This window comes from Schistocerca gregaria, chromosome 3 (genome assembly GCF_023897955.1).
Source record: "Schistocerca gregaria isolate iqSchGreg1 chromosome 3, iqSchGreg1.2, whole genome shotgun sequence".
NCBI classification, from domain to species: Eukaryota; Metazoa; Arthropoda; class Insecta; order Orthoptera; family Acrididae; genus Schistocerca; species Schistocerca gregaria.
The window spans coordinates 422,412,808-422,440,422 of NC_064922.1; the positions used below are offsets into that span (position 1 = coordinate 422,412,808).

The 27,615-nt window shown below is 43.2% G+C and overlaps 1 protein-coding gene across 1 annotated transcript in view; it reads right to left on the reverse strand.

The window, feature by feature from the left end:
• Positions 1-4,465: 4,465 nt before the first annotated feature.
• The window catches only part of LOC126354769 (UPF0489 protein C5orf22 homolog), a 1,899,147-nt gene continuing 1,875,997 nt past the window's right edge, over positions 4,466-27,615 (reverse strand). The window contains exon 6 of the mRNA XM_050004662.1: positions 4,466-4,823. Coding sequence (XP_049860619.1) covers positions 4,694-4,823 — 130 coding nt within the window. The 3' untranslated portion in view covers positions 4,466-4,693. The remainder of the gene's footprint in view (positions 4,824-27,615) is intronic.

Sequence of the window (27,615 nt, forward strand, 5' to 3'; positions counted from 1 at the left end):
AATACGGAAACACTAGTGAAGCCAGAAGAAAAGAATACAGGCGTCTTAAAAATGACATTGACAAAAAGTACAAAATGGCTAAGCGGGAATAAGCAGATGAGAAATTGAAAGTGTAGAAGCATGCATCACTAAGTGAAAGGTGCGAAAGAAGAAGACGCCTCATATATGAAAATTAAAGAAACCTTTGCGGTAGAGAGCAGCAGCTCTGCGATCATAAAGAGCTCAGGTGTGAAGCTAGGAATAAGCAAGGAAGGAAAGGATGAAATTAAATGTAAAGAGAATGTATAGAAGAGCTATACAAATGAAATGAACTTAGAAAGGAAAGGTAAATTACATGAGGATGAAATCGATGACGCGTTACTGTGAGAAGAATATGACAGAGCAGTGTTAGACATAAGTCGAAAGGAGGTATCTGCAGTACACTACGTTACCTCAAAATTATTATGATCCTTAAGACATCCACCTGTGACGTATAGGGGTGGACGGAAATATGGAAATAACAAAAACACAATACATTTCCATGTCTAATATGGTGTGAGAACAGGATCCAGTCATCTCAGAATGATTAAATACAGGTCCTGTATGGTTTACAAGGGAGTATTATACCATTCTTCCTGCAGAATAGTGGCAAAACCAGGTGACGACGATGGAGGTACATAGCGATCATACGCCGTTCTTCCCAAAGTAGATCACAAAGGCTCAATAATACCGAGATCTAGTGACTGTGGTCACCAGAGGAGATATGGAAAAATATCCTTGTGCTCACAGAACCAGTCCTGGACAAAACGAGCAGTGTGAACATGAACTCTATCGTCTTGAAACACAGCATCACCTTGGGGTACAAACATTATACCATGGGATGAACCCGTTAAGCCAAAATTGTCACATAATCCTTGGCAGTTATGAGACCTTGAAGAGTAAGCATGGTACTCGTGAAACGCCACAGTATGATTGCCCAAATCATCATCGATTCCCCGTCATGTTTCACTCTTGGGACGTAAACTCGGCCAGATGTTGGAAGCAGTGTGGAAAAAGATTCCTCCAACCAAATGACTTCCCCATTGCTCCGTAGTCCAACTGACTTTTTCCATTGCCCCGTAGTCCAGATTTTCCTATCATGTGCATTTTCATCCGCTGGTGAGTGGTTTTGGAATTCCAGTTCGCCCTGCAGTCTCCTGCTTCTGGGGCTCACTTCATGTTGTTTTGATGCTGACAGGGTTTGCGAGTGTGACATTCAGTTCTGCAGTGACTTCTGCGGTTGTGGTCCAGGTATCCTTTGCTGTCAGTGACCGTCCAACACCATCACTCAACACACGCTTTCACCCGTGTCGCGAGTTAGCGGATGGTGTTTTTCCTCTTTCCCTGTATCTAATATAAATCTTGGATATGGTGCCTCTTGAAACATCAAACCCTTCGGCTACTTTGGTTACAGAAGCATGCACTATACGAACACTAACAATAGGTCCGCCTTCGAACTCACTTAGCATCAACATAATGCACTCACATCTACGCAGGACGCTGTTCTGACCATTGCTGTCACTTGCAACGTATTGAGAACTTTACGCTTGTGCTGTTCGTGGTCAAATACACCGGCGCAATCTGCAGGCTTCGCTAGTATCTGTATTTATGCTCAAGCATGCATTTCTCGCGGTGTTTCTACATTTTGATGGTAGAATGTTCACAGCATAGCCCATATTCTCACCCATTTACTCCTGAAGACATTTCAATGGGTCTCTAAGACATTAAATCGGAGAAGCTCCAGGTTTTGATGGTATACAACCGCAGTAGTTTTACTCCTGGTACGCCAGGCAAAATATCCACAGACTGAAATAAAATAACCCCAATTTCAAAGAAGGCAAATGCTGAGAAATATGAATATTACGGAATCATTAGTTTAGTAACTCACAGATGCAAAATAGTAACACGAATTATGAAGCCATTATAAAAATTTATTTACGTATTGTAAACATCTACACTCCTCTAGTACTTCAATTGCCATTTCATGTCCTTCATACACATCCCCTCCGACCGCGATGGCCACGCGGTTCTAGGCGCTGCAGTCCGGAACCGCGCGACTGCTACTGTCGCAGGTTCGAATCCTGCCTCGGCCATGGATGTGTGTGATGTCCTTAGGTTAGTTGGGTTTAAGTAGTTCTAAGTTCTAGGGGACTTATGACATCAGATGTTAAGTCCCATAGTGCTCAGAGCCATACACATCCCCACCAAGCTTTTTACATGGGTGATTTCAACAGCCACCACGAACAATGGAAGTGTAGCTCCAACGACTCAAATGGAAGAGATTTAATTTCATGGACAGAAGAAATTCTCCACCTAATTTAGCATGCCAAGGGTCGATTTACATTTAGATCAACTGCATGGATTTACATTACCGGAAAAAATTATTACAGCCGTTTAGAGAGGTTTCCATTTCCCTGAAGAGCTATTGTTGCAACAGTACATGTGGAGTACATGAAACTATTGCATTTACAGATATCAGAAGCATAAGCGGTTCTGAGGTACCAAGTATTGACCCATGCTGAAACTCCCATATTAGTATGCGGCGTAGCCTGCACGAGCGGCAGTGCAGGCGCTGTCTCTGACATCCAGTCGATCATACAGGTGGCGAAAACTGTCCTGGGATACGTTATGCCACACCTGCTCGATCTGTTCACCTAATTAGGAATGAGCTGCTGGTTGGTGAGTTGCACAGGTCAGTTCTCATGCCATCGTATTCCACAAAGGCTTGATTGAAGGTCAATCCAGAGATCGTGCTCGCCAGGGAAATTCTGCATTTCTTGCACAGGACTTTGCGTTTTACGGGCATTATGTGGACGAGCATTATCTGTGAGAATAACACATCATCTTCATGTTGCAAGAACAGCAAAATAAGAGGTCTGACAGCGTTGTACACATGCAGAGCACTGGTTAGCGTCCTCTCCAGAAACACCGAACCATGAGGCCTGGGTTGGGGCCACTGTATCTTGGGCGAATGCAGTCCACGAGACAGGACGCGGCAGGTCTACATCGTAAGCTGAAGACAACAGCGCAACACTTCAGCTTTCAAGAGATCCTCTGGCGGCACTAGTCGAGCCGTGCACGTTTCCAAGAAATAATCCTCGTAGATTACTTGAAAGAAGGCAGGACCACAACTGGAGCCTATAAAGCTTTGTTGCTGGATCGTTTGAAACTTGCATTGGCTGAAAAAAGCCAAGGCGGTTAAGCAAAAAAGTGCTCTTTCATCAGGATAATGCACTATTCCACACATCAGCAATAACAATGGTGAAAGTGCATGAGTTAGGTTTTGAATCGGTTCCTCATCCACACTATTAGCCAGACTTAGCCCAAAGTGACTTCTTCCAGAATGAGATTTTCACTCTGCAGCGGAGTGTGCGCTGATATGAAACTTCCTGGCAGATTAAAACTGTGTGCCCGACCGAGATTCGAACTCGGGAGCTTTGCCTTTCGCGGGCAAGTGCTCTACCAACTGAGCTACCGAAGCACAACTCACGACCGGTACTCACAGCTTGCCCGCGAAAGGCAAAGGTCCCGAGTTCGAGTCTCGGTCGGGCACACAGTTTTAATCTGCCAGGAAGTTTGACTTCTTCCAGTTCCAAACTTGAAACTATGGCCTGCTTGGAAAAAAAATTCGTGAAATGAGTAAGTGATAATTACAGTCACCGAGTTCTTTGCAAAGTTTGACAGAATCTGTTTTCCGATAAGATGAAAAATCTGCAGTATTGCTGGACCAAGCACATATTCCTCAAACGAAAGAAGTGAAATGTGATATTTACGAAACTTTTGTTTCCTTTTTTGCCATATATATATATATATATATATATATATATATATATATATATATATATATTCAAACTGTCTCCTTTCCTACTTAAAGCTACTGAAAACCATTATCAAAGTTTAAAATAACACATTAATTACTGCATTAAGGGTAGTTTTTCTGTCAGCGGTGGACAGTTACAAATTGCTCTGAGCACTATGGGTCTCAACTTCTGAGGTCATCAGTCCCCTAGAACTTAGAACTACTTAAACCTAACTAACCTAAGGACATCACACACATCCATGCCCGAGGCAGGGTTCGAACCTGCGACCAAAGCGGTCACGCGGGTCCAGACTGTAACGCCTAGAACCGCTCGGTCACTCGAGCCGGCTGGACAGTTACACTGCTTGATTATGAGAAACGTGTGTTGTAGAATATGGAGCACAGAATCAGCACGGCTTTATCATTAGATAACAAACCACCCTATTACTAAGTGTGAGAAGTTGTCACATTTAAGTCCAGATAAGACAGTACCAAGTGCAAGTTTCAGTCGATGCTTAACTTCCGGAATTTCTAGAGATGAGGGTTACCATTTATCGATGTTTGGTTATATACTGTACCGTACAGTACTGGTTTAGGAATAGTAAGGCTGTGGTTGGTAGTAGTTTCTAGATAAATTAGGCAACGTACTCAGGCATAACATTCATTTACTTGTCACAAAAAAAGAGTACATTAATTTACGATTCTGCATTACAAAATACCATTCACCAAATCCCCGTGACTTATATCTAAAATCAGTCTTTTGATATGAAACTGTGTAAAATTATGCATGGTAAAAACTACTAAAGCTGACGATAAGCGTCAACCTCATACGAAACTAAATGAAAAATGGCATGCTAGTGGCAGTCTTCCAGTTGTTCAGTGGTCTCCCTCCTCCAGGTAGGCGAGCTGCAGCTTGACCGGGGAGAACTTGAGGCGCAGTTCTTTCAGCACCGCCTCCTGGATGAAGTCCACGTCCTCTGGTGGGCAGTAGTCGTCCTCACTGGACCTGCGAACAGAGGTAAAGGAGCTGATGTCAGCGGGGCTCGTCTTCACACGGGCACAAACATTTAAACGCTAAGTGCATGTAACATAACACAAGATACGAGGTGCATTAAAAAATAATGGAGATTTGTTTTTTGGGAAGAATTATATTTATTCGTCCATATCACTGATATCGCCCTCCAAATACACTCCTGGAAATGGAAAAAAGAACACATTGACACCGGTGTGTCAGACCCACCATACTTGCTCCGGACACTGCGAGAGGGCTGTACGAGTAATGATCACACGCACGGCACAGCGGACACACCAGGAACCGCGGTGTTGGCCGTCGAATGGCGCTAGCTGCGCAGCATTTGTGCACCGCCGCCGTCAGTGTCAGCCAGTTTGCCGTGGCATACGGAGCTCCATCGCAGTCTTTAACACTGGTAGCATGCCGCGACAGCGTGGACGTGAACCGTATGTGCAGTTGACGGACTTTGAGCGAGGGCGTATAGTGGGCATGCGGGAGGCCGGGTGGACGTACCGCCGAATTGCTCAACACGTGGGGCGTGAGGTCTCCACAGTACATCGATGTTGTCGCCAGTGGTCGGCGAAAGGTGCACGTACCCGTCGACCTGGGACCGGACCGCAGCGAAGCACGGATGCACGCCAAGACCGTAGGATCCTACGCAGTGCCGTAGGGGACCGCAACGCCACTTCCCAGCAAATTAGGGACACTGTTTCTCCTGGGGTATCGGCGAGGACCATTCGCAACCGTCTCCATGAAGCTGGGCTACGGTCCCGCACACCGTTAGGCCGTCTTCCGCTCACGCCCCAACATCGTGCAGCCCGCCTCCAGTGGTGTCGCTACAGGCGTGAATGGAGGGACGAATGGAGACGTGTCGTCTTCAGCGATGAGAGTCGCTTCTGCCTTGGTGCCAATGATGGTCGTATGCGTGTTTGGCGCCATGCATGTGAGCGCCACAATCAGGACTGCATACGACCGAGGCACACAGGGCCAACACCCAGCATCATGGTGTGGGGAGCGATCTCCTACACTGGCCGTACACCTCTGGTGATCGTCGAGGGGACACTGAATAGTGCATGGTACATCCAAACCGTCATCGAACCCATCGTTCTACCATTCCTAGACCGGCAAGGGAACTTGCTGTTCCAACAGGACAATGCACGTCCGCATGTATCCCGTGCCACCCAACGTGCTCTAGAAGGTGTAAGTCAACTACCCTGGCCAGCAAGATCTCCGGATCTGTCCCCCATTGAGCATGTTTGGGACTGGATGAAGTGTCGTCTCACGCGGTCTGCACGTCCAGCACGAACGCTGGTCGAACTGAGGCGCCAGGTGGAAATGGCATGGCAAGCCGTTCCACAGGACTACATCCAGCATCTCTACGATCGTCTCCATGGGAGAATAGCAGCCTGCATTGCTGCGAAAGGTGGATATACACTGTACTAGTGCCGACATTGTGCATGCTCTGTTGCCTGTGTCTATGTGCGTGTGGTTCTGTCAGTGTGATCATGTGATGTATCTGACCCCAGGAATGTGTCAATAAAGTTTCCCCTTCCTGGGACAATGAATTCACGGTGTTCTTATTTCAATTTCCAGGAGTGTAGTAAACATTAGATTTTATATGGAAGGGGAGAAATTTGTGGTACACCCTGACCAAAAGAAGGGATCGGTTGGTAGGACTCATCCTGAGACATCGAGGGATGAGTACTGGAGGGAAGCGTGTGGGGTAAAAGTCGTAGAGGGAGACCAAGGGATGAATACAGTAAGCAGATTCAGAGGGATGTGGGTTGCAGTAGTTACTCAGAAAAGAAGAGGCTTGCACAGGATAGAGTAGCATGGGGAGCTGCATCAAGCCGGTCTTCGGACTGAAGACTACAACAACAACAACAACAACAGATTTTATACACATATGCCAGTACTTTCTCCAAGCCCCGAAACACTTCCGGAACTAGGTCTCTGGAATAGCTTTTAGCTCTCTCATCGACGCATGTTTACTCTCATCTATGTTTGTAAACGATGGCCCTTTAAGACATTCTTTATTTTTGGGTACTGAAGAAAGCCACATAGGACCATCTGGTCAATATTAGTGAGCACGTAAATACAGTAAACAGAAAATTTACTTAACTTGTAGCTTTCTACACGAGTTTCAAAGAAACTTTAAAAAAGAAAAAACAGCAACGAAGTCCAGCTCTGCAAGAAGCAAAAGAGCGTTGTGCAGTGTGAGGCTCCCGCTAGTAGTGTACGACCAAACTGACGAAGACTGACTAAAACTTGTTGTTTTGGGGGAAGAGACCAAACTGCGAGGTCATCGGTCTCACCGGACTAGGGAAGGACGGGGAAGGAAGTCGGCCGTGCCCTTTCAAAGGAACCATCCCGGCATTTACCTGGAGTGATTTAGGGAAATCACGGAAAACCTAAATCAGGATGGCGGGACGCGGCATTGAACCGCCGTCCTCCCGAATGCGAGTCCAGTGTGACTAAAACTGAAGACTGGAACTGAGAGTAGGCAGCTACCCTGCCGCTGGCCATCCTATATTGTGGCGGCACAGCCGCTCAAGGCGTGTCTCAGCAGACGCACATCATTGTTAACTGCCAATCTTGACGGACGATCACAGCAGCTGGGTTGATCTTGACTGTCAAAGCAGAAGCCGATACATCAAGCCCACTATGCTTAACATGGACAAGTGGGCCTTATTTAAAGTTCTTGAGCCGCCTAAGCATTGTTGCACGCATCTTCGTCGTACTATTTCTGCAAGTTTTCGCGGGTTTCAGTGCCCCTGTGGTTTAAACGAACGCAGAATTTTGTTGCGCCGCTATGCTCCCCTCTTGTCACATCCATTGCTAGGTAAACGAAATGCAAAGTGTGTCCACAAAATAGAGCATTACTACCAACCTACCGATACGAAAGCGGTGCTGCCTATGAATATTACACATAAAAATCTACTCTTTCTAAATATTCACAGCACAGATAGGAAACTGTTACAAAAGGTACAGGGAAAAAAACTCTCAGTTTTTGTACATCGACAAAGACGGAGGACACTGGGTCTCAGCGATATGCTTAGATTTTTACCTTATTTGTGCACTAGTCATTTACTGGTGTACTGACTTATCCCGGAGTGCTGTTGCATTAGGGCAAATTATCGTCAGAATTCAGACGTTGGAACGCAACATACTAGCAGTTGCATTACAGGCAAGGGAAGGTAAGCTTAACAGGTTGAGTACGTGTGGATGGATTTCGAAGATGCAGTTGGTCTGCGATGCAACTGAGTCTCGCACTCTTGTTAGGCTTCTGCTTACTGGTACAGGCACTTTCTTCATGGCACGATGTCGGTTAGGGTTTGCTCAGTTACTTTCTCGTGCTGTAAACAGATGTCTTTCGTTTCGGCAATCACAAAATAGGCTAAATCAAATTAATTTCAAACATGAGAGCAAGTAATGAAGATGTAAGTCGTGTACTATTTCGCATCAAAGACAACAAAATTCCTTCAATTCGTCTGCTTTGTTGTCCCCAGTCTTGAAGTTAAGTTTATCACTAATTTAATTTCAGTTACCTCTCGTTATTTTTTTCTTTGGTTTACTGTCATTTCATATTCTGTACCCATTATACTGTGCATCACTTTCTCTGTAGTCCGATATTTCTTCATCACTTCCACTATGGACGACAAAATCATCAGCGAATCTCCGGATGCCGGCCGCGGTGGTCTAACGGTTCTAGGCGCTCAGTCCGGAACTGCGGGACTGCTACGGTCGCAGGTTCGAATCCTACCTCGGGCATGGATGTGTGTGATGTCCTTAGGTTTGTTAGGTTTAAGTAGTTCTAAGTTCTAGGGGACTTATGACCACAGATGTTGAGTCCCATAGTGCTCAGAGCCATTTGAACCATTTTTGAATCTCCGGATCTTATCATTGGTACCCTTCTGCTGTGAGTTTTAACCACACCCTTGCCACAATAACAACTTTCAGAACTGTTCTTTCTCACGTGTTTTCTGTATCGCAGACATAATGCAAAGAACAAATTCGTTTGCGTAACTATCATCCACAGCAAACACAGATATATTCATTCTGTAAATAAAACCCCCCTTGTTCTTGCTGTACTGTATTTTATTTGTTCTAGAGTATGGGCGCATTCCGCCCTCTGTTTTAAGGCATTTTTAGTGGAATCTAGAATGATACAGTTTCCTCTCATCCGGTGACATGCTGGAGGTCGCTCTATGATTTCACTCATAAGCACATTTTCATGTTACGAACATTTTTCTTCACATATTTCATGTTCTGTGCGCTAACTGCTGTGGAGCACTAGTAGCCTTCTGTCATTAGTTGTAGATATTTTACCAAGAATTGTGATTTAAAGTCGTAACTACTGTGTGTTCACTTTATGTCTCTTCGTGTTTGGTTTGTTTACGTACATGCTGCCAACCTAACGAAGTATACACTGACAACTAACGTCTATTCATTTCTGTTCTCTCTCTCTCTCTCTCTCTCTCTCTCTCTCTCTCTCTGTGTGTGTGTGTGTGTGTGTGTGTGTGTGTGTGTGTGTGTGTGTGTCTGTAAGCAAATAACTAGAGAGAGAAAGAGTATGTATATGTGTGGATTATTATGTAATAGCTGTCAGAGAGTGGCTAAAAGTTTGGGTATTCAGTGGATTTGAATTTTGGTTTTAATGTTTCGTGGAGGGGTTCATGGACGGTTGAGTGGGTAGGGGACGGACGTTATTATTATGATAATAATCCTCTGTTCGAGTTTTAGGCTGTTATTTTGTCTGTTAATGTAAACAGTGAGTTGTTTGTCTTGCGCACTTGATCAGTCAACAGGATTTTCTTTTCTGCTTTCTTTATGTGGTAACTTTCTTGCAGCATTAGCACGTCGTTTTTAATGTTGATTCTAATTATTTTCATGTCCTCGACTCTAGAATTTTGTTTGTGATTGTGTTCTCTTAGGTGTTCTGTAAATGTGAAGCAGTTTGTTCCATACTTCCAGGCTCTCATGTGTTCTCCCTGTCTGACATGAAATGTTCTGCCTGCTTATCCTATGTATCTGCCATCACAAGTGTTACACAGCAAGTGATATATCTGCTTTCTGGTACATGTCTATGTCTTTTGTTAGGTTTGGGGTGCATTTTTGGATACAACTGTCTGTTTTGGACGCTTTATAATGCAACAAAACGATCATTGAAAGTATCACAGTCTTTTCACGAACCTAGAAGGGATATCTCAATTGAGACACTTTGGCGAGCTGTTGCGCTAAATAATTAGAAGCAGATGCAATCGCGTGTTTCGCTGTGAATGGACCGTTTAAACGGCACAAAGGCAGCCTAATCTTCCTATCGACGCTTACCGGGTGCAGCGGCGATACCATGGGTGAGTAATGCATTAAGTCAAAGTCACTTTCTGTTGATAGTTTCCAGACGGCGTGTTACGAATGTATGGTGATAACTTAGAAGTTATTCAATAATACCGCAGCAGACCGGCGTTAATGATATTGGCCTGTACTTCTGCGGGTCCATTTTTTTCCCCCTTCTTATATACGGGAGCCGTCTTCGCTTTTCTCCAGTCGTTGGAGACTTGGAGATTCGCGATAAATGCAAGGCAAGTACGAGGCCAGTGCTGAAGAATGCTTACGGTGAAACCGATCCGTGGCCGAGAGGTTTTAGGAGCTTCAGTCTGGAACCGCGCGACCGCTACGGTCGCAGGTTCAAATGCTACCTAGGGATGCCTCTCTGCGCTAGGGATGCCTCTCCTTATGTCCTCCATAGTGTCCGTGCGATGTCATGGGTTTTCTGACGGTGGGCTTTGCGATCCGTGATTTGTCCGACCACAAGTATTTTAGCCGTAGGTTTTTCAACGCTCAAAGGAATCTGCAACAGAGGGGAGGCCCTTCTGAATAAAAATATACCTTCGCATTTTATCCACACTTAGGGCTCGTTTTGCACGTAGTACATATTCATGTTTAAATGCTGTTTTGCTTTTTTATTCTTCCTTTTCTTTACTGTCATCGTTTTTTTTTCTTTCTACAACACTACAGACGAAAATGATTAAACTTCTTGTCTTATTTTACGGATTCTTCATTCAGTTTTTTGTAAGAAAATCAGAGAATTTAAACACGACCTTAAATCCTTATAATGTCTTTTAGCCTTTTCTTATTTATTTTTCGAAGGGGCAGACCAATGGGATATTTTTAGTTTCAAATATAGCATTTACACCGTCCTCCTTCAGCTTACACACCAGGGAGTTAAGCTTTCTATGCCAACCTTCGACAGAATTCGTGTTCCTGTGCCTGTGGTTAAAAACTTTCCAATTTTCAATTGGTATACTTGAATTTTCCATCCATTGATTCGTCATACAGAATTTCATAACCTATCTGCAGAGGGCATTTCATCCATTATGACGATCCACACTTCATCAGCACTATTTGGTGGAAGACGTGCGACTGCACCAAAAATGAGGAAAAACATCGGACTTCTTCTCTATCCCTGTATTCCTCCGTTAATGCAAGTTTTTTTATTGTCCTCCTCAGACAATGGTTAAAGGGATATATCGGGGAACACTGTTTCCATAAATTTCATTGTAGCCATTTCAAAGTGTAGCACTACAGATGCCAGCCAGGCATTCCATAAAAAAATCTTTCATATGTATTTTGACTTTTGTCTGGAAGCAAAGCAAATAAAACAAGAAATACCTTTATCTGCTCTTCAGTGCTTCCGATGTCAACGTGTATGATGTACAGCTGTGTGAATTGTTTTGAACATCTGTCAAATATTCCGCCCATAAGAAAAGTTCCCTATTCACACAGGATATTCGCCACTTCTTTACAACAGAACATCGGAATTATTTTGTCAGCAACAGAAAGGTCGTCAGTTTTCGAAAAATTTTTACCTTAAGTTAATTTCAGAAAGTCGTCACTCAGTCGGATCTCCAAATCAGTGCCGGGGTTGTGGGCAGTCCCCATAGGTTGAGCTTTCTTGCTTTACAGAACACAGTCTTGGTGTTCTCATAATTTGGCATATTTGCTACAAAATGTAAACATTTATCTTTCAGGACTTGGGATTAGTCTTTCAAAATTTGGAAAACAAGCACTGTCTTTTTTTTTACAAGGGAAACTTCCCATCGCAGCATCCTCAGATTTGGTGGTAAGATGACCCAGTGGGTAGCCGCGAAATACTGAAGACAGATCAAGCATGAAAACAGGAAGAAGGTGTACTGAACTGTGAAAAAAGAATCAGAATTGAAACAGTGAAGGGCTCAAGGCGAAAATGAGTAACATCGAGCGATTTTGAACAACGATGGCGTCGTGGTTATGTGGTCACAGTGTTGGACTGCGAGGTGGGAGATACGTGATCAAACCTCCCTCGTATCCCATTTCTTTCCACAAAATTATGAACTATCCGTTTGATCATTGACGTGTCTGTTCGCTGTATTGAGACTTGTGTCTGTGTCATGGTGTAACGTTCGTCTGCAACGGCAAAGTGTTAACGTTCGTCTGCAACGGCAAAGTGTAAGTAAGGGGCCTCCAGACGTATGTAACTCCTACTCGTACAGCACAAGTACCAAGTACCACATGGGGACTCTTTTATTCCGTTTTGGAAGTTTTGAATCTTGGATTCCTTGTTTCTGTGAGAGGTCTATGCGGCATCTCGCCAGCTCTCACTATTCATCACATTTACTTGCGACGGTAATACATTCTTACGACATGATTCATATTCTATAAACACTGAATAGTATGACAGTTGCCAAGACTGCAGAAAGAGAACAGACACATGAGCGACCGGGTGGAAATTTCATAATTTCGTGAAAAAAAAATTGACACGAGGGAAGTTTGAACACAGATCTCCCGCCTCGGCTCAAACAACATGACCGCATAGCCATGACGCCACTGCATTCAGTTTCGCTTGATGTTGCACATCTTCAGCTTGGACGTTTCACCGTCTCAATTTTGCTTCTTTTTTCACAGCTCAGTACACCTTCTTCCAGTTTTCATTCTTGATCTGTGTTTCGTTTTTGACAGCCAACACAGTGGGCCATTTTACCACTAAATCTGAGGGCGGTTAGTGGACTTTTTTCCCGCAGTCATCCAATCGTTTCTTAACCTGCACATCTACTTCTGGAGATGGGCAAAAATGTTGCTGTTCAGTGACGATTATGACATTTTCAATTTTTCAACGGCCTCGACACTTTACTCCGTTCGGAATTCACGCACAACTAGTTCATATTCTCATCATATTTTGTCTGTACCCTATAGCGATGACCATTTTTGAGAAGATTCGGCTTCCCATTCGTTGTTGTAATAATTTCCGCAGTGTATAGAACTCAAGTAGCTTAGGGCTACGACACTACACGTTGCAGGCTCTTGGCGGGGGCACTGTCTGACTGACGGTGACGACACATCCATTGCTCGCGAACGACTGCCGTAAATCAGCAGTGGGGAGGGAAACCTGCAGCGCAATTCTGCTTGGACGGAAGTCCCACGGTACCTGCGGCACCTACGAAAGGTTCGGAAACACCGTGGTCGGAAAACAAACGCAGCCGTCCGTGGAGTGATCAAACGATAGCACACTTAACAGCCAGAATATTATGACCACCTTCCTAATAGCAGGTATATCTTTGGTACTGATAACAGCGGCGACCTACCAAGGCTGCTGAAGGGAGTTGGCACCACGCCTGCACACACAAGTCCCCTAATTCCCGTAAATTCCGGGGAGAGGGGCAAACGCCATGTTCAATCGGATCCCAGATGTGTTCAATCCGGATCAAACCTGGCGAGTTGCGGGCCCAGCACATCAACTGGAACGCGCCACCGTGTTCCTCGAACCACTCCATCACACTACTGTCCTTGTGACATGGCGCATTATGTTGCTGAAAATGGCTACTGCCGTCGGGAAACATGATGGAATTTACATGGTCTACAAACAGTATAGGACACTGCTTGACCGTCACAGTGCCATGCACGAGCTCCACTGGACCCACGGATGATCACGTGAATGTTGCCCAGAGCACAATGGAGCTGTTAGCAGCTTGTCTCCAACCAGGAGTACATGTGATTCTTCAATTTCTCCAGGCGTATTTTATGACGAAATAAATCTCGGGTGAACAGCCTGGTGTGAGTGTGCATAGGACACAACATTTCGGCAATCGACCACGTTGCCATCATCAGGTGCGCTGATGTACTGACCGGCGGTGGGCCGGCGCCAGGTATATATAGGAAATCCCCCTTCCGCTCCTCCCTCAGGCGTTTCCTATGAGTCGGTGCGGTCCGCGACCTGCGCGCGGTCCAGGTATATATAGGAAATCCCCCTTCCGCTCCTCCCTCAGGCGTTTCCTATGAGTCGGTGCGGTCCGCGACCTGCGCGCGGTCCAGGTACGGTGTCCGTTCTCCAGTCGTCTGGGCGCTGCGTCCTAGGCCTTCTCGTTCAGAACGGTCTGCTGGCATCGCTCTCGTTATTCTTCCTTCCTCCCCCGAAGTCGGTACACTCTGGGAAATATCCTTTTTCTTCTTAATCTGGGTGATCGCGGGTTCCCACGCCTTGCTAAGGATGTAACTGCTGTCACGATTTAGTTGTGGCTCCCTTACTCTAATCCCTATGGCTTCTTTGATGGCACAGTCCCAGTATTTGGAAGTCTGTGTCAGGACTTAAGTTTGGTCATAATCCATGCTGCGGAGTTCCGACAGGCAATGCTCAGCGATTGCCGACTTACGGGGCTGTTGCATTCTAGTGTGCCGTTGATGTTCTCGGCATAGGTCCTCAATGGTACGAATGGTCTGTCCTTTGTATACACTCCCACATTGGCAAGGTATCTGACAAACCCCTGATTTACGTAGACCAAGGTTATCCTTGACACTACCAAGAAGGCTCTTCGTTTTGCTTGGAGGACGGAGTACATATGTCAAGGAGCTGTTCTCCTGTAATACGATGGATTCACGTTCTCCCATCGGCGTGATGAGGAAGGTAGTGAGATTCATCAGATCATGCAAAGTTCTACCACGATGCCAACGTACAGTACTGATCGTCACTTGATGATTTCAGTCGTAGTTGCCGATGTCGTTGTGTTAACATTGTCACATGCATGGGTCGTCTGCTGTGGAAGCCCATCGTTAGGAATAGTCGGTGGACTGTGCATTCAGATACACTTATACTCTGCTCAGCAATAAAGTCTGATGTCAGTTCTGCCACAGTTCGCTGTGTGACCAGTCCGCCCAGCCTACGACGTCCGACATCTGTAACGAGGGGTGGCTTCCCAGACAAACGGTGTCTGTACGTGCTTTCATCTTGATTTCGCCACGAACTGGAGACACCACAGCACCCCTCGAACACCTGACAAGTCGCGCGGTTTCCGAAAAGCTCGTGCCGAGCCTCGGGACCATCACAATTTGCCCTCGGTCAAACTCAGATATATAGCGCGCCTTCCCCACTCTACACACGGACAGCACGCTCACAGATACCACAGGCACCATGCGAGTGTCTGACTAGCAGTCATTCCTCATCTGGTGACTCTGCTATCGCCTGGGCGGGTTTACATCGATAGTAGCGTGACGGTACAACGCAGTCCTTGCTATGAATTTTTTCGCTTACTTAACACATGGAACTGTTTGTATACGATGCATTGTCTAGCGTAAATATGTATTGTAAATACTATGTTTAAGTTATGTAATATTTAACACTGGCAAGTCAGGACATATTTAGTTAACGTTGAAGTCGGAGAGATTGTTTTGTCGTACGGCTGGGCGCGGGAGCGCGCCAGCGGGCAGTAGCAGCAGTGACGCCGGAGTGCTGCTGGTCCTGGCTGTGTTACGTCTAACGGCTAGTGTGTGGATCTAAGTACGACGGGAAAGTAACGGTCGGCATATCTGGAAGCATGGCCGGGCAAGTCATTATGGATTAATGGGCATAGTGCTGAAGAAACGAGGACTTATGTGTGAAGCGCACTGTGGGCCCAAGTCGCAACAGTAAAAGCCCGCTGCCACATTGTGTCGCTGCCGTGGAATTTCGTCGATCCACCGACAACGTGGCAAGTAAGATCTACGTAATTTTCGTAGGATAAAATTGTAGAAGGCTTGCCAGTGACTGTGCTTTTCTCTGAAGTTGAACAGTTAATAACAAGCACTTTATAATCGAAGTGTTGCAGTTACATTCCACCCGACAATAACACCAAGTAGTTTCCTTCCGATCCTAACCTTATTGGACCGAGTGTGTCACGCCATTGTCAATAGAAAATATGTTAATTATCAAATTATTTGCATGGACGGTAAGAGTAAATTTCAGACTGGTTATCTTATTTAATTGTTACACTTAATAAGCTTACGCCAACCGTAATAACTTAATAATAGACTGAAGTAATAAATTTGATTATTAAGATTTATTTCGATGCATATTCAGCTGAAGTTAGTTCAAGGATATTTCACGAAACTATAACGCTTATTCCACCTGAAAATCCCCCAATTAATGAATTATTATCATTCAAAACATAGTTAATCAATTATTGGCAATATATTTCATTATCAGTAGATTAAACTGTGCAAACTACCTCATTTTAAAGACAGAAGGACAGTCTATTATTCAAAATCTCGATGGATAATTATCTGTGTTGTCAGCAATGCACTTAGCTGACAAATTATGAACAAAATAATTATCAAAATACTTATTGAAAGTTAACCATTAATGTTTAAGTGTAGTTAGATTGTTATTGCATTGTTTTATATGACTACTGAGCCTCACACAGCACTTACGTAAAAGTTCCCGTTCCACCTGGTGCACTACAAACAAGTAAAATTTATTTTTGACACAATTGTTCACGTACTTAACAGTGCTGTCGCTCATCATTTGAGCTGGCGACCGATTTTTTAATTTCTTTTACAACCTAATGATTTCTTTCGGCAAAATTTCCTGTGGCAAAATTTATTTCCAAATTATTTCATTTACCGATAGTTACTGAATGAAATTACTCATTCAATAACGATCAAGTTATAACGTCTCCTGTTTCCAGCGGAATAATCATTATTTATTTCGGATCCGGATGCCTTATCCCGACGCTGGTCAAAATTCATAATTCACGGTCATTGTCAACTTGTAATTTCGCAAATTCCGTAAGCAGGGGGGTATTATAGTAGGTCAGTGGTCATAATATTCTGACTACTGACATTAGTCTTTATATTCTTACGACTCTCCCGCATGAATTATTTTTTAAACACGATATTTAAATCTCCAGCTTTGCTTTTTGTGTCTTCTACTACGAAACCAGATTGCTCTACTTGTAAGAACCTGAAGAAGGCCGTTGCAATTCGGCCGAAACGTCGGTTTTAGTTTATTACTGTTGCTAGTTTTTAGCAATGACGCAGCGTAAGACCCAGAAGAATTTTAATCACTATGCTCTACGAATGTGTGGCGGGCTGGATGGTGCTACGAAACCGGCGGTGCCACTTGGATGCCGTGCTCGGCGGCGCGTGAGCCGGCGGTGTGGCGCAGGTAGCGATCAGGGGGTCAGGGGTCGCCACCTGTCGCAGCGATCAATGGCGCGCACTTCTGGCCGTCATGAAATATTTATACAAACAGCGCCTCAATAGCGCTGAATATTTATGGCGGCGTGTAACTGAAACTGCGGGCCGCGCGCGGCCACCCGGAAACACCGCCATAATTTTGAGGCACGGACGAACGGGGGCGCCCGGTACGTGTTGCAACCCTCGCTGGCGACACAAGAGATGCGTTCAATATTTTGTCGAACAAGGATATTGTGAGTGCACGTAGCCGAACTCCTGCATTAACAACAGCGGAAATCGATACGGCCATTTCCCTGCCGCTTCTCATTCAACTTGTTCCCCACGTTTGTGTGCCCAGGTCTTTGGGTTAAGGCGGTAGTCTATTGGTGGCAGAATTCGGGCCAAATTTGTGTGGAATGAGTAATAACTAACTTTCAGTGTCAAGAGCACGCTTCTGCACAGGAGTATTTAGTATGCGTCACGTCGACAGCCATGTTAGCGAAATGGTTCAGTGACTAACACAAAGTACTTGTATCGAGGTTGACTGGGAATCAAATCTACTTCCGATCATCAAGTTTCGTATGATTCCTCTAAATCAGCTGTCCCATACTTGTTCCGTTGAGCCATTCTCTCTCTCTCTCTCTCTCTCTCTCTCTCTCTCTCCCCCCCCCCCCCCCCCATGAGACAGAGTGGCTCAGTATATACTAGCAATCCCGCCAATGCTTCGTAACTGCTAAATATGTATGGGATTCGGGATATAAGTCCTGATTCTCTTCTCCCCCCACTCTCTCTGTCCATCATCAATTCCCCCTCTCCCTGTCCATCTCATCCTCCTTCCTCCCTCTTTCCATCTCCCCCTCTTCGTCCATCCCCTCTTTCTCTCTCCCGTTCCCCTTGCGCCTTGTTTGTTGTTTTAGCCAACGACAACTTGATTGGGAATTGTAGTCGCTTAAAACTGATGGGTAAATCGAGTGGGATCGCTGGTATACGGGGTATGAGAGCGCCCTCTCCAGTTGTTGGATCCGTAACGATAGTAGCTTCAATGACAGTATTTCGCTTAGTTTTAATCTGCATACGGATCGGATTACAAAATTTGGTGCGATACAGATTCAGTAGTAGTAGTAGTATTTTAATCAAAAAGCGATAACCCATACAAACAACTTTCGTATTTTCTGTAAAAACCGACTGCTGTGAAGAAACAAAACAATACATAGTTGTACAAACAATTTTTGTTTAAAATTATACGTAAGTAAGAAGAATGTATGTAGGAGAAACAGTTTGTGTAGCGGTTTAAATGTCCTGCTATCGTAGTTAGAACTGACTGTGTCAAAGAAAAAGAAATCTCTCATTTTCACAACACAGCACTTTCTTCTTCGCAGTCGGTTTAACAGAAAACTAGTACGTTGTTGTTTAAAAAGACATAAAGCCTATATCTGTCTGAACGTTTATTAGAGTATCGTGAAAAAATTGAAAGCAATTCGGCTTCCTGTTAGATATTACGTACATATGTATATATTAGATGCATTAAAGATACATAGCATGCTTGCCTGAATATTTCGTAAAAATTAACGACGAGGGACAGTGTGCCGGCCAGTCTGGTTGAGGTCGTTAGGTGGTTTCCCACACCGGAGTATGTGAATACCAGGCTGGTACCCATGTCTCGCTTCCGTTACACAAATCGCAAACACTTAGAAAACAGTCACACACTTTCGTATGTGGTGACGCTTGCTAGACACAGACTGTTGCGATTCACTGATTGCGTCTTGGGAAGGTGGAGGGGGGCAATGGGGTGGCGACAGAAAAGGCATCTGGCCGCGCTCCACCACTAACACTGCCAAATCCAGTAATTAACAAACCGACTCTGTGAATATACGGGGTAAGACCAGGAAAAAGAAGTAGAAGAAGGAGATACACTATATATACACACTGAAGAGCCATAGAACCTGGTACACCCGCAAAACGACACGGATATGAACTCGACTAATGTCTGAAGTTCTTTTGGAGGGAAATGACACCATGAATCACGCAGGGCTGTCCATAAATCAGTAGGAACAGCACGTTACAAGGCATCCCAGATATGCTCAATAACGTTCACGTCTGGGGAGTTGGTGGCCAGTGGAAGAGTATAAACGCTGAAGAGTCTTCCTGGAGCCACTCTGTAGCAATTCTGGATGTTTGGGGTGTCGCATTGTCCTGCTGGAATTGCCCAAGTCCGCCGGAATGCATAACAGACATGAACAGTTGCAGGTGATCAGACAGGATGCTTACATACGTGTCACCTGTCAGGGTCGTATCTAGACGTATCAGTACTGATACGTATCAGACCTATTTGTCTGTGTTCTATTTTAGGCATTATAGTATTCTTCTCTTGTTTTATTTCCCTTACATCCTGATTTTTTCAGTGTTCCAACTGGGAGATCCTTGATACAGGTCTTAAAAAGTCTATTTCTACAGCTTCGATCTTCTTGTGGTTCTTCTTCGTAATCGACCAGTAATCCGAATCATTGATGGTAACTGGTTCAATAATGGCTTTACAAGTTACGTTTTAAATACGATTTTTGTGGACCATAAAAGTGAGTTCAATTTTTATATTTCTCTCCTTTCTGAGCTCAGTCTATTTACCCAGTCATCTTCACGAGTCCCATCTTTATTAGTCATACTCCCTAGGTGTTCATAAGTTCATAACTATCGATGGTTACACTATCTAATAAATCGAGACCTACCGATGCTTTCTAGCAATTACGTTATTCTGTCTTCTTAATGTTCAACTACAGTCCCCATTTGCTATATTCTTTTATTAATTTTCACGCCATATATAACTTCTTCACTGGTCGCAACTACCACCCGGTAATCTGCAAATAAAAGGAAATACACACTGTGGTCTTCTGAATTCCCTTTCGACTGCATTTATTTGTCTACTTCTGCATGGCGATTTGTAGATATATTGTGAGTAATGCTGGAGGTAAACTACAGCCTTATTTCAATCCTTTATTTATTTTAAACGATTAGACATGACAGATCCTAGCCCTATTCTGACGTACCCATCTTTATGTATGTTATACATGGTGTCCCACGAGGAAAGGTCAGTATTCAAGGGTATGACGGGGACGACCATTCGAAGAAAAAAATTCTAATAAACACGGGCTCTAAAAGGTATACCTTAAGAGCTATGAGCACTCCTTCGTCTTCGATACTGTGAGACAACTTTCTTCCACCGCGGGCTATTTGCTTAATTTATTTTGGACCAAAATAAGAAAAAAGTCCACTAACATAGGCTCTAAATCACATACCTCAAAAGCTATGAGCTTCGATACTGTGAAACACATCTCTACTAGCTTTTAAGGTATGCATTCCAGAGCCCATGTTTACTGGACGTTTTTGTTGGGTACGTTCATTCTTGTTTTATCTCTGAATATTGATCATTCATCGCGGGACACCATGTGTATCAAAACTAGACGTATTCGTCTTCATGGAGTAACCGCGATGGTTACTTATAAACAAAAGTGTCTAAATTCAGTATCCAGATCGCTTTCTTTCATTTCCGTCTGTCCCATTTCGGGCCTGCTGCCCATCTTCAGAAATTTTATACATAGTAACCTGTCGAAAGTGAAACTGAAAATTCACTGTCATAACTCCCATTTTGAACACACTGCTTATACTTCAGGGTCAATGCTATATAGTTCCAGGGCTTCGAAATGCTTACATCCTCTATGAGGATACTGATCATATAATTCAGCGTGAAAATGAAGATGAAATAATCATTGGCGACTGGAACACTGTAGCAGAAGAGGGAATCAAAGGCAAATTTATGGGAGGATTAGCGCTCTGTAGCAGACATTATAGAGAAAGTTTCAGTTGCAGCACATCGGACTCAGTGAGAGGTTCCAAAATCAGATACTGGTTTGCAAGGCGTATCCAGCAACAATTTTAGACTGCGATCACAATTTAGTAGTGCTGAAGAGTAGTATGAAATTTAAGAATTGGGGTACTAAACTGCTGAGAGGTGACGATGTGCGTTTGGAATTCTCTAAGGCTATAGATACTGAGATAATGAATACTACAGTAAGCAGGCTAGCTGAAGACGGACGGATGACTCTAGAAGGGGCATTCAGGGAAATTGGACCGACAAATATAAATACGAGGAAGACAACTGCAAAGTAACGTCGGGTAATAGGAGACATCATTCAGTTGACCGTGAAAAAGAGAAAGTACAGTAATGTTAAAAAAAAAAGGAATCCAGCAATGCTAAGTCACGTACGAATGAAATAAATAAGAAGTGCAGGGAAAGTAAGGCGAAACATTTGCAGGAAAAATGCAAATAAATCGATAAAGAAATAATCAGTGGAAGGACTGATTTAGCATTAAAGGTAAGCCAAAAATAAACTTTCGTAAAATTAAAAGCAGAAACATCAACGTTAAGACTACAGGAGAATTTCGACGTGATACAAGAGGAAATGGGAGTCGATGTGGAAGACAACGGTATCAAATTTAACAGAGCTTTCATACACGTGTGATGAAATAAGGCGAAATTCATAAGCTACATAACATTGCACAGGACTTTCCCGAATCACTCGGGGGTGTGGCAACCAAACGACTATTCAAGCTGATTTGTAAAATCTATGAGTATCGAGACATAGCACCAGACTTCCGGAAAAGTATCATCCACACAATCACGAATATAGTAAGGGCAGATAATTAGAAGAACTCTCGTAAAATAAGCTTATTAGTTTTGCATTTATATACCGTATCAGTTCAAAAAGTTTCGTGATCTGATTAATAAAAAACTGACAACATGTAAGACGGGGTTTTTAATTATTCAGGTGTCATACAGTCTTCAACCCCCCCCCCCCCCCCGCCGCCCACTCCCACCCCCTTAAGGACAATTCACAAAGTGTTCATACTATCGTGTCAAACTGATAGAAAAGTTTTTCTGTCACGCGTCATGTTCGCCCGAATGTCGGTTGTGTCGCCAAAGAATTGACCCTTCAGGTGAATTTATGCCCTCGTCGTTTTGTGATAGTTTCGTATTGGTAACATCCAGTCTTGTCACCCGTGGTGAATTTTCCAGAGAAGAATGAAATATTTTCTTCATGCTTAGCGACGGTGTGTGCCGCGGAAATTGTTTCGTCCACGATCACAACAGGTCTTTCACAGCAGAAATTATTCACGAAACAATAGTTATTATCTGTGAATCGCTGCTGATGCAAAGATGCTAGTTAATTTTTTAGTTACTCATCTCCTCAGATAGAAAGACTTAAATGCCGCAATTACTGATTACTGTTAGATGTTTCAGAGGCAAAGTGATGTGATACAGCCTTGATTCACTCGCTATACTGTTACACTTTCATGTGGCCCTTAGGTTGTGGTGTATCGTAATTTCCTTGTCAACCTCCGACCTGTGAACCCGCCCCTGTAACTTTCTAAGATAAAATGTAAGAGTTTAGCTTGGAATACGATCGTTTTGCTACTTCTAAAATTTGTTACCTACGCTGACATTGATAGATGTGGCGTACCGTAAGCATTTAGCGGAAGAAAGGAATCCTAAATTAACAGCAATCAAAGCATTCACTGAAGTATAATGATAAAAATGCTGAATAAAGTCTTGATCCCTTCAGACAGATCCTTTGTTGGGATTTCAAATCACATGGAAGCTACCAAGTGTGGATCGAATCCGTCATATATGCGTCTGGCTGCTGCTGTATTAAATTCTATTGTCATGCTATCTGCCGCCAATTGTCGACTGTATTTGGAAAGTTCGAATTCTCTCGTTGATGTCGGTCAGGATTAAAGAAAGTAAGAAAGTGGTCGTATAAAAGCCGCAGCTGCCACTGCACATTTCCTCTAAGGGGGACAAAAACTGTATTGCTGTATTTCCTGCCACTCATTATGTCTTGCAATACCGAAGGTTCAGAGTTCAGACAGAAGTTTCTTACAATCAAAGTTTGTCGTAATGTTTCTCTGTAGCCGGCCGGGGTGGCCGAGCGGTTGTAGGCGCTACAGTCTGGAACCGAGCGACCGCTACGGTCGCAGGTTCGAATCTTGCCTCGGGCATGGATGTGTGTGATGTCCTTACGCTTAGGCTTAAGTAGTTCTAAGTTCTAGGGGACTGATGATCTTAGAAGTTAAGTCCCATAGTGCTCAGAGCCATTTGAGCCTTTTTTTTATGGATCTGAGCACTATGGGACTTAACATCTGAGGTCATCAGTTCCCTAGAACTTAATACTACTTAAACCTAACTAACCTAAGGACATCACACACATCCATGCCCGAGGCAGGCTTCGAACCTGCGATCGTAGCAGTCGTGCGATTCCGGACCGAAGCGTCTAGAACAGCTAGGCCACCGCAGCCGGCTAAATGACTGCAGAGAAAGGAAGGAAAACATTAATTAATATTTATTTATTTATGTTCTGTAGGGCCAGCAGCATACGTCGGTGTAAGCATTTTGGAAACGAATACGTTTTTTCAGTATTTTACACGACAGGCTTGTTTCTGCTCATTGCCGTTCGTAAGTGACGTCTAGTTGGAAGTGACGACCATAATGCATCTATAGCAATGTCTTTCTGTCATGTCTCTGTAAGTGTAATACACCTCTCAAAAAAAAAAAAAAAATTGCCGAAGATATTCGAACATATTTATTACATTTCAGAGGCCCTGAATCCGAATATAGCTTTACTTTTTCCAGACTGGCTTTAGTTCTGAATATATTTATTCTTTTGGATTTTTATTAATTGTTCCCATAGATGCTGATTTTCCGTCAGTATCGTTCATCTTTATTTTCATATAACTTTGTACGCTCTTGAATATTTCACAATTAAACATTCTATTAAATTATTTAAAATTTACTTTGTATTTTTACTTTATCTGTTTCAGGAAAATATGAGTTCTTCACGAAGAGGATGCATTAATAATCACAATGTGTTCTGTTATTTTTGCGTTGAATGTTGCCTACAGAAACAAAGAAGGCGTATCTTGCATATTTTTGGAAACATCCTGGAGACCAAGATAGACCATGGGCTCCCCACACTGTTTGCAAAAATTGTGTGGAGTGTCTCCGACAGTGGAAAAATGGACAATCAGAATGTTTAAATTTTAGTATACCAATAGTCTGGCGATAGCCAGAAAACCATCACGATGTCTGTCACTTTTGTGTTGTACATGTCAAATGTTTCAATCGATTCAAAAAAACGTAAATGAGAGCATCCAAATTTAGAATCAGCCAGGAGACGTCTGGTATACAGTGAACAAGTTTCTATAACAGTGGTTACTAAACTACCTGAACTTGTAATGCCAGAATCTGAAGAACTACAGGATTTGGGATTCAAAAACAGCACCAGCAGTGGAAGTGAATATGAATGGTAAATTTCTACACCTAAATTGTTCACTCGAGAGAAACTAAATGATCTGGTATAAGATCTTTATTTGTCGAAGAATGGAGCAGAACTTCTGGCATCGAGGCTAAGGGGAAACAACTGTCTTCGTCCAGAAACGAAAATTTCAGTATACCGTTTAAGAGAAGCAGGTCTTCTGCAATACTTCAGCCAGGACGAACAATTTGTGTATTGCAGTAACATTCACTGTTTATTCATTCAGATGGGATTACAGGAATATCAACCAAAAGACTGGCGGATTTTTATAGACAGTTCCACTAGAATCCTGAAATGTGTCTTGCTTCACAACTGTATTATCTTTTCATCCATTCCCATTGGCCACACAGAAAAACTGAGAGAGGAATATAAAACTATCAAAATTATATTGCAGAAATTATGTTATCATTAACATGAGTGGTCTATTTGTTGTGATCTGAAGTTGGTAAACATCTTTCTTGGACAGCAGTGTGGGTGTACAAAGTTCCTTCGTTTTATACGCTTATGGGAAAGCAGAGCAAATCATTGGAGCAAAATAAGCCTTTAAGGGAAAGCCTTACCATCGGTGCAGCTAACATCATTCAGGAGTCATTGGTTACGAGAAAGAAAATAATTCTTCTTCCATTGCAAATAAAACTAGGACTGGTGAAGCAGTTTGTCAGGGCCCTAGATAAGGAAGGCAATTGCTTCAAATACATATGTAGAATTTTTCCTGCACTGAGCACTGAAAAACTGAGAACAGGAAACTCGGAAACTCATGAATGATTCCAACGTGACAAATTTCATGAATGATTCAGAACTGCTGGCTTGGCGTATTTATATCTTAGCTATGGAAAAGCAGACAATTACAATGAGATTGTGCTAAAAATGTTGAAAGCCTTTAAAAAAATTGGGTGTTAATACGAGCATCAAAGTGCACTTCCGCCAGAACCACTTATCAAGATTTCCAGATAACTTAGGTGATTACAGCGAGGAGCAAGGGGAGGTGTTCCACCAGAAAATCTAGATAATAGAAGAAGATATCAAGGAAGATGGGGCATACTTATGATAGCCTACTACTGTGCGTGCCTTCAAAGCGATTGTCCTGAAGCCAATACAGAAGAAAATCAAACCGGCATCGTTTCATGAAGGAGTAATGGCTGTAGCTTCATTGAAAGAAGGCATACAGTTTTGTTTGTTTGAAGTAATACGACATAGGTAGTTAATTACAATACTTAATTTGTCATTTTGGTTTTATTTGAGAGAATAATCATGTGACATGTGATCTGAATATGCCTACTCAGACATGATATTGCTGTATGTTTATATTCATCAATAAATGTTAAATTGCCACAATACGGGAGCCAATTTAGCATTCAGCAACATAAAGTGGTCCTAAAAGAACTTAAAAATCATTGGCAAAAAACAGTGTTTAGCAGTGTAATAGTTCTTGTGGTTACGAAGGTAAAAATACGTTTTTGTCAGCTATTTTGACAGTTCGAAACTGAAATGTAAAATCCGAACTTTCAAACTATCCGACAAAAACGTATTTTACGTTTCGTAACCACAAGAACTATTATACTTACCGAGACATGACAGAAAGACTTTTCTGTAGATGCAATATGTGACAAAAAAACAGGAACCACATATATTAGCAGTGAATTTCCTGTTTGTGACACCTGATCTTGTCACACCCAATCATCTTCAGCTCTGGAAATGTGGTGCATCAATATATAAAATTGGAGTGTATTCAACAAAACGCTATAGACCTATATTGATTAAGAGTCTGAGGTACGAGGAAGCTGCTACGAAAAGCAAAGGGATTCATGAGAGAACGAATGAAAGGCCACATTGCTAAACGAAAGATCCACGAAACCCAATTGAGCATAAGGAGAACAATGTAAGAATCGGTCAGTGGGCCGATCTATCGAAAAATTACTAGAAGTTTTGGTCTCACTCAAACCGATCAAAGTCACTATCCAGTGACTCAGTAATGACCGCAAGACCGCCTAAATGGCCGATATTGAGGTAAATGATCGCAACATAAAAAAAACAACAAAAACGAAACACGGAGAGGTTTGCCGTTTAAGGTCTGAAAACATACATTCCAAGAAAAGTGGGGCAACATATTTCTACAAACCTCACATATCTCAGTAAATTACCGTGTTGGTGGGATCTAATAAATTAGAGCTACACAGAGGTGTATTGACAGCCGTACAAGACAAGTCATCTCGCTATCTACATCTACATCTACAGCCATACTCCGCAAGCCACCTGACGGTGTGTGGCGGAGGGCTTTGGACGCACACAAAACCTACACAGCATTCGAACTTTACAGTCAACTCTTCGAAACGCGTCAGGACTGATAAATATAAAACTTAGTGGCTGTTTACACCGTTTCTCCTATTTTAACAGTTTTAACAATGACCGCTTTTTGAGATAATTGTTAGATTGGCGCATAGGTTCGTAGCGTTTTTGTTTTGCATGTTGGCAATCCGGTTGCTATGGATTTATTTATTTATTGTCATTTTTTATTTATAGTTCACAGTCGCTATTTGAGTTTACATGTTGTCATTTTGTCGCTTGGAGACAGAGAATGGAGCTGTACACGCTAAAAAATGAAGTGCCACGTTCAGGAATCAATAAATTTACAACACATAACTTCAACAGAGGGGTGAAGCAGCGAAGGCACTTAGAAATATTTGCGCCCTGTACGGCGATAAAGCCACTGGATAGAGCACGACAAGAAAATGGGTTTCTCATTTTAAGAAGGGTCGTTTTGACATCAGTGACTCTGTAGGTTCAGGAAGAACTTCGCTGTTTATTGAAGATCGTTTAAAAGCATTAATCCACTACGATCCATGTCATTATACACGGTAACTGTCAAATGTGATGAACTGCGATCATTCTACCATCGCGCGACTTTTGTATGCAGTGGGAATGGTTCAAAAATCGGGTGGATGGTTGTCGCATCCTCTACG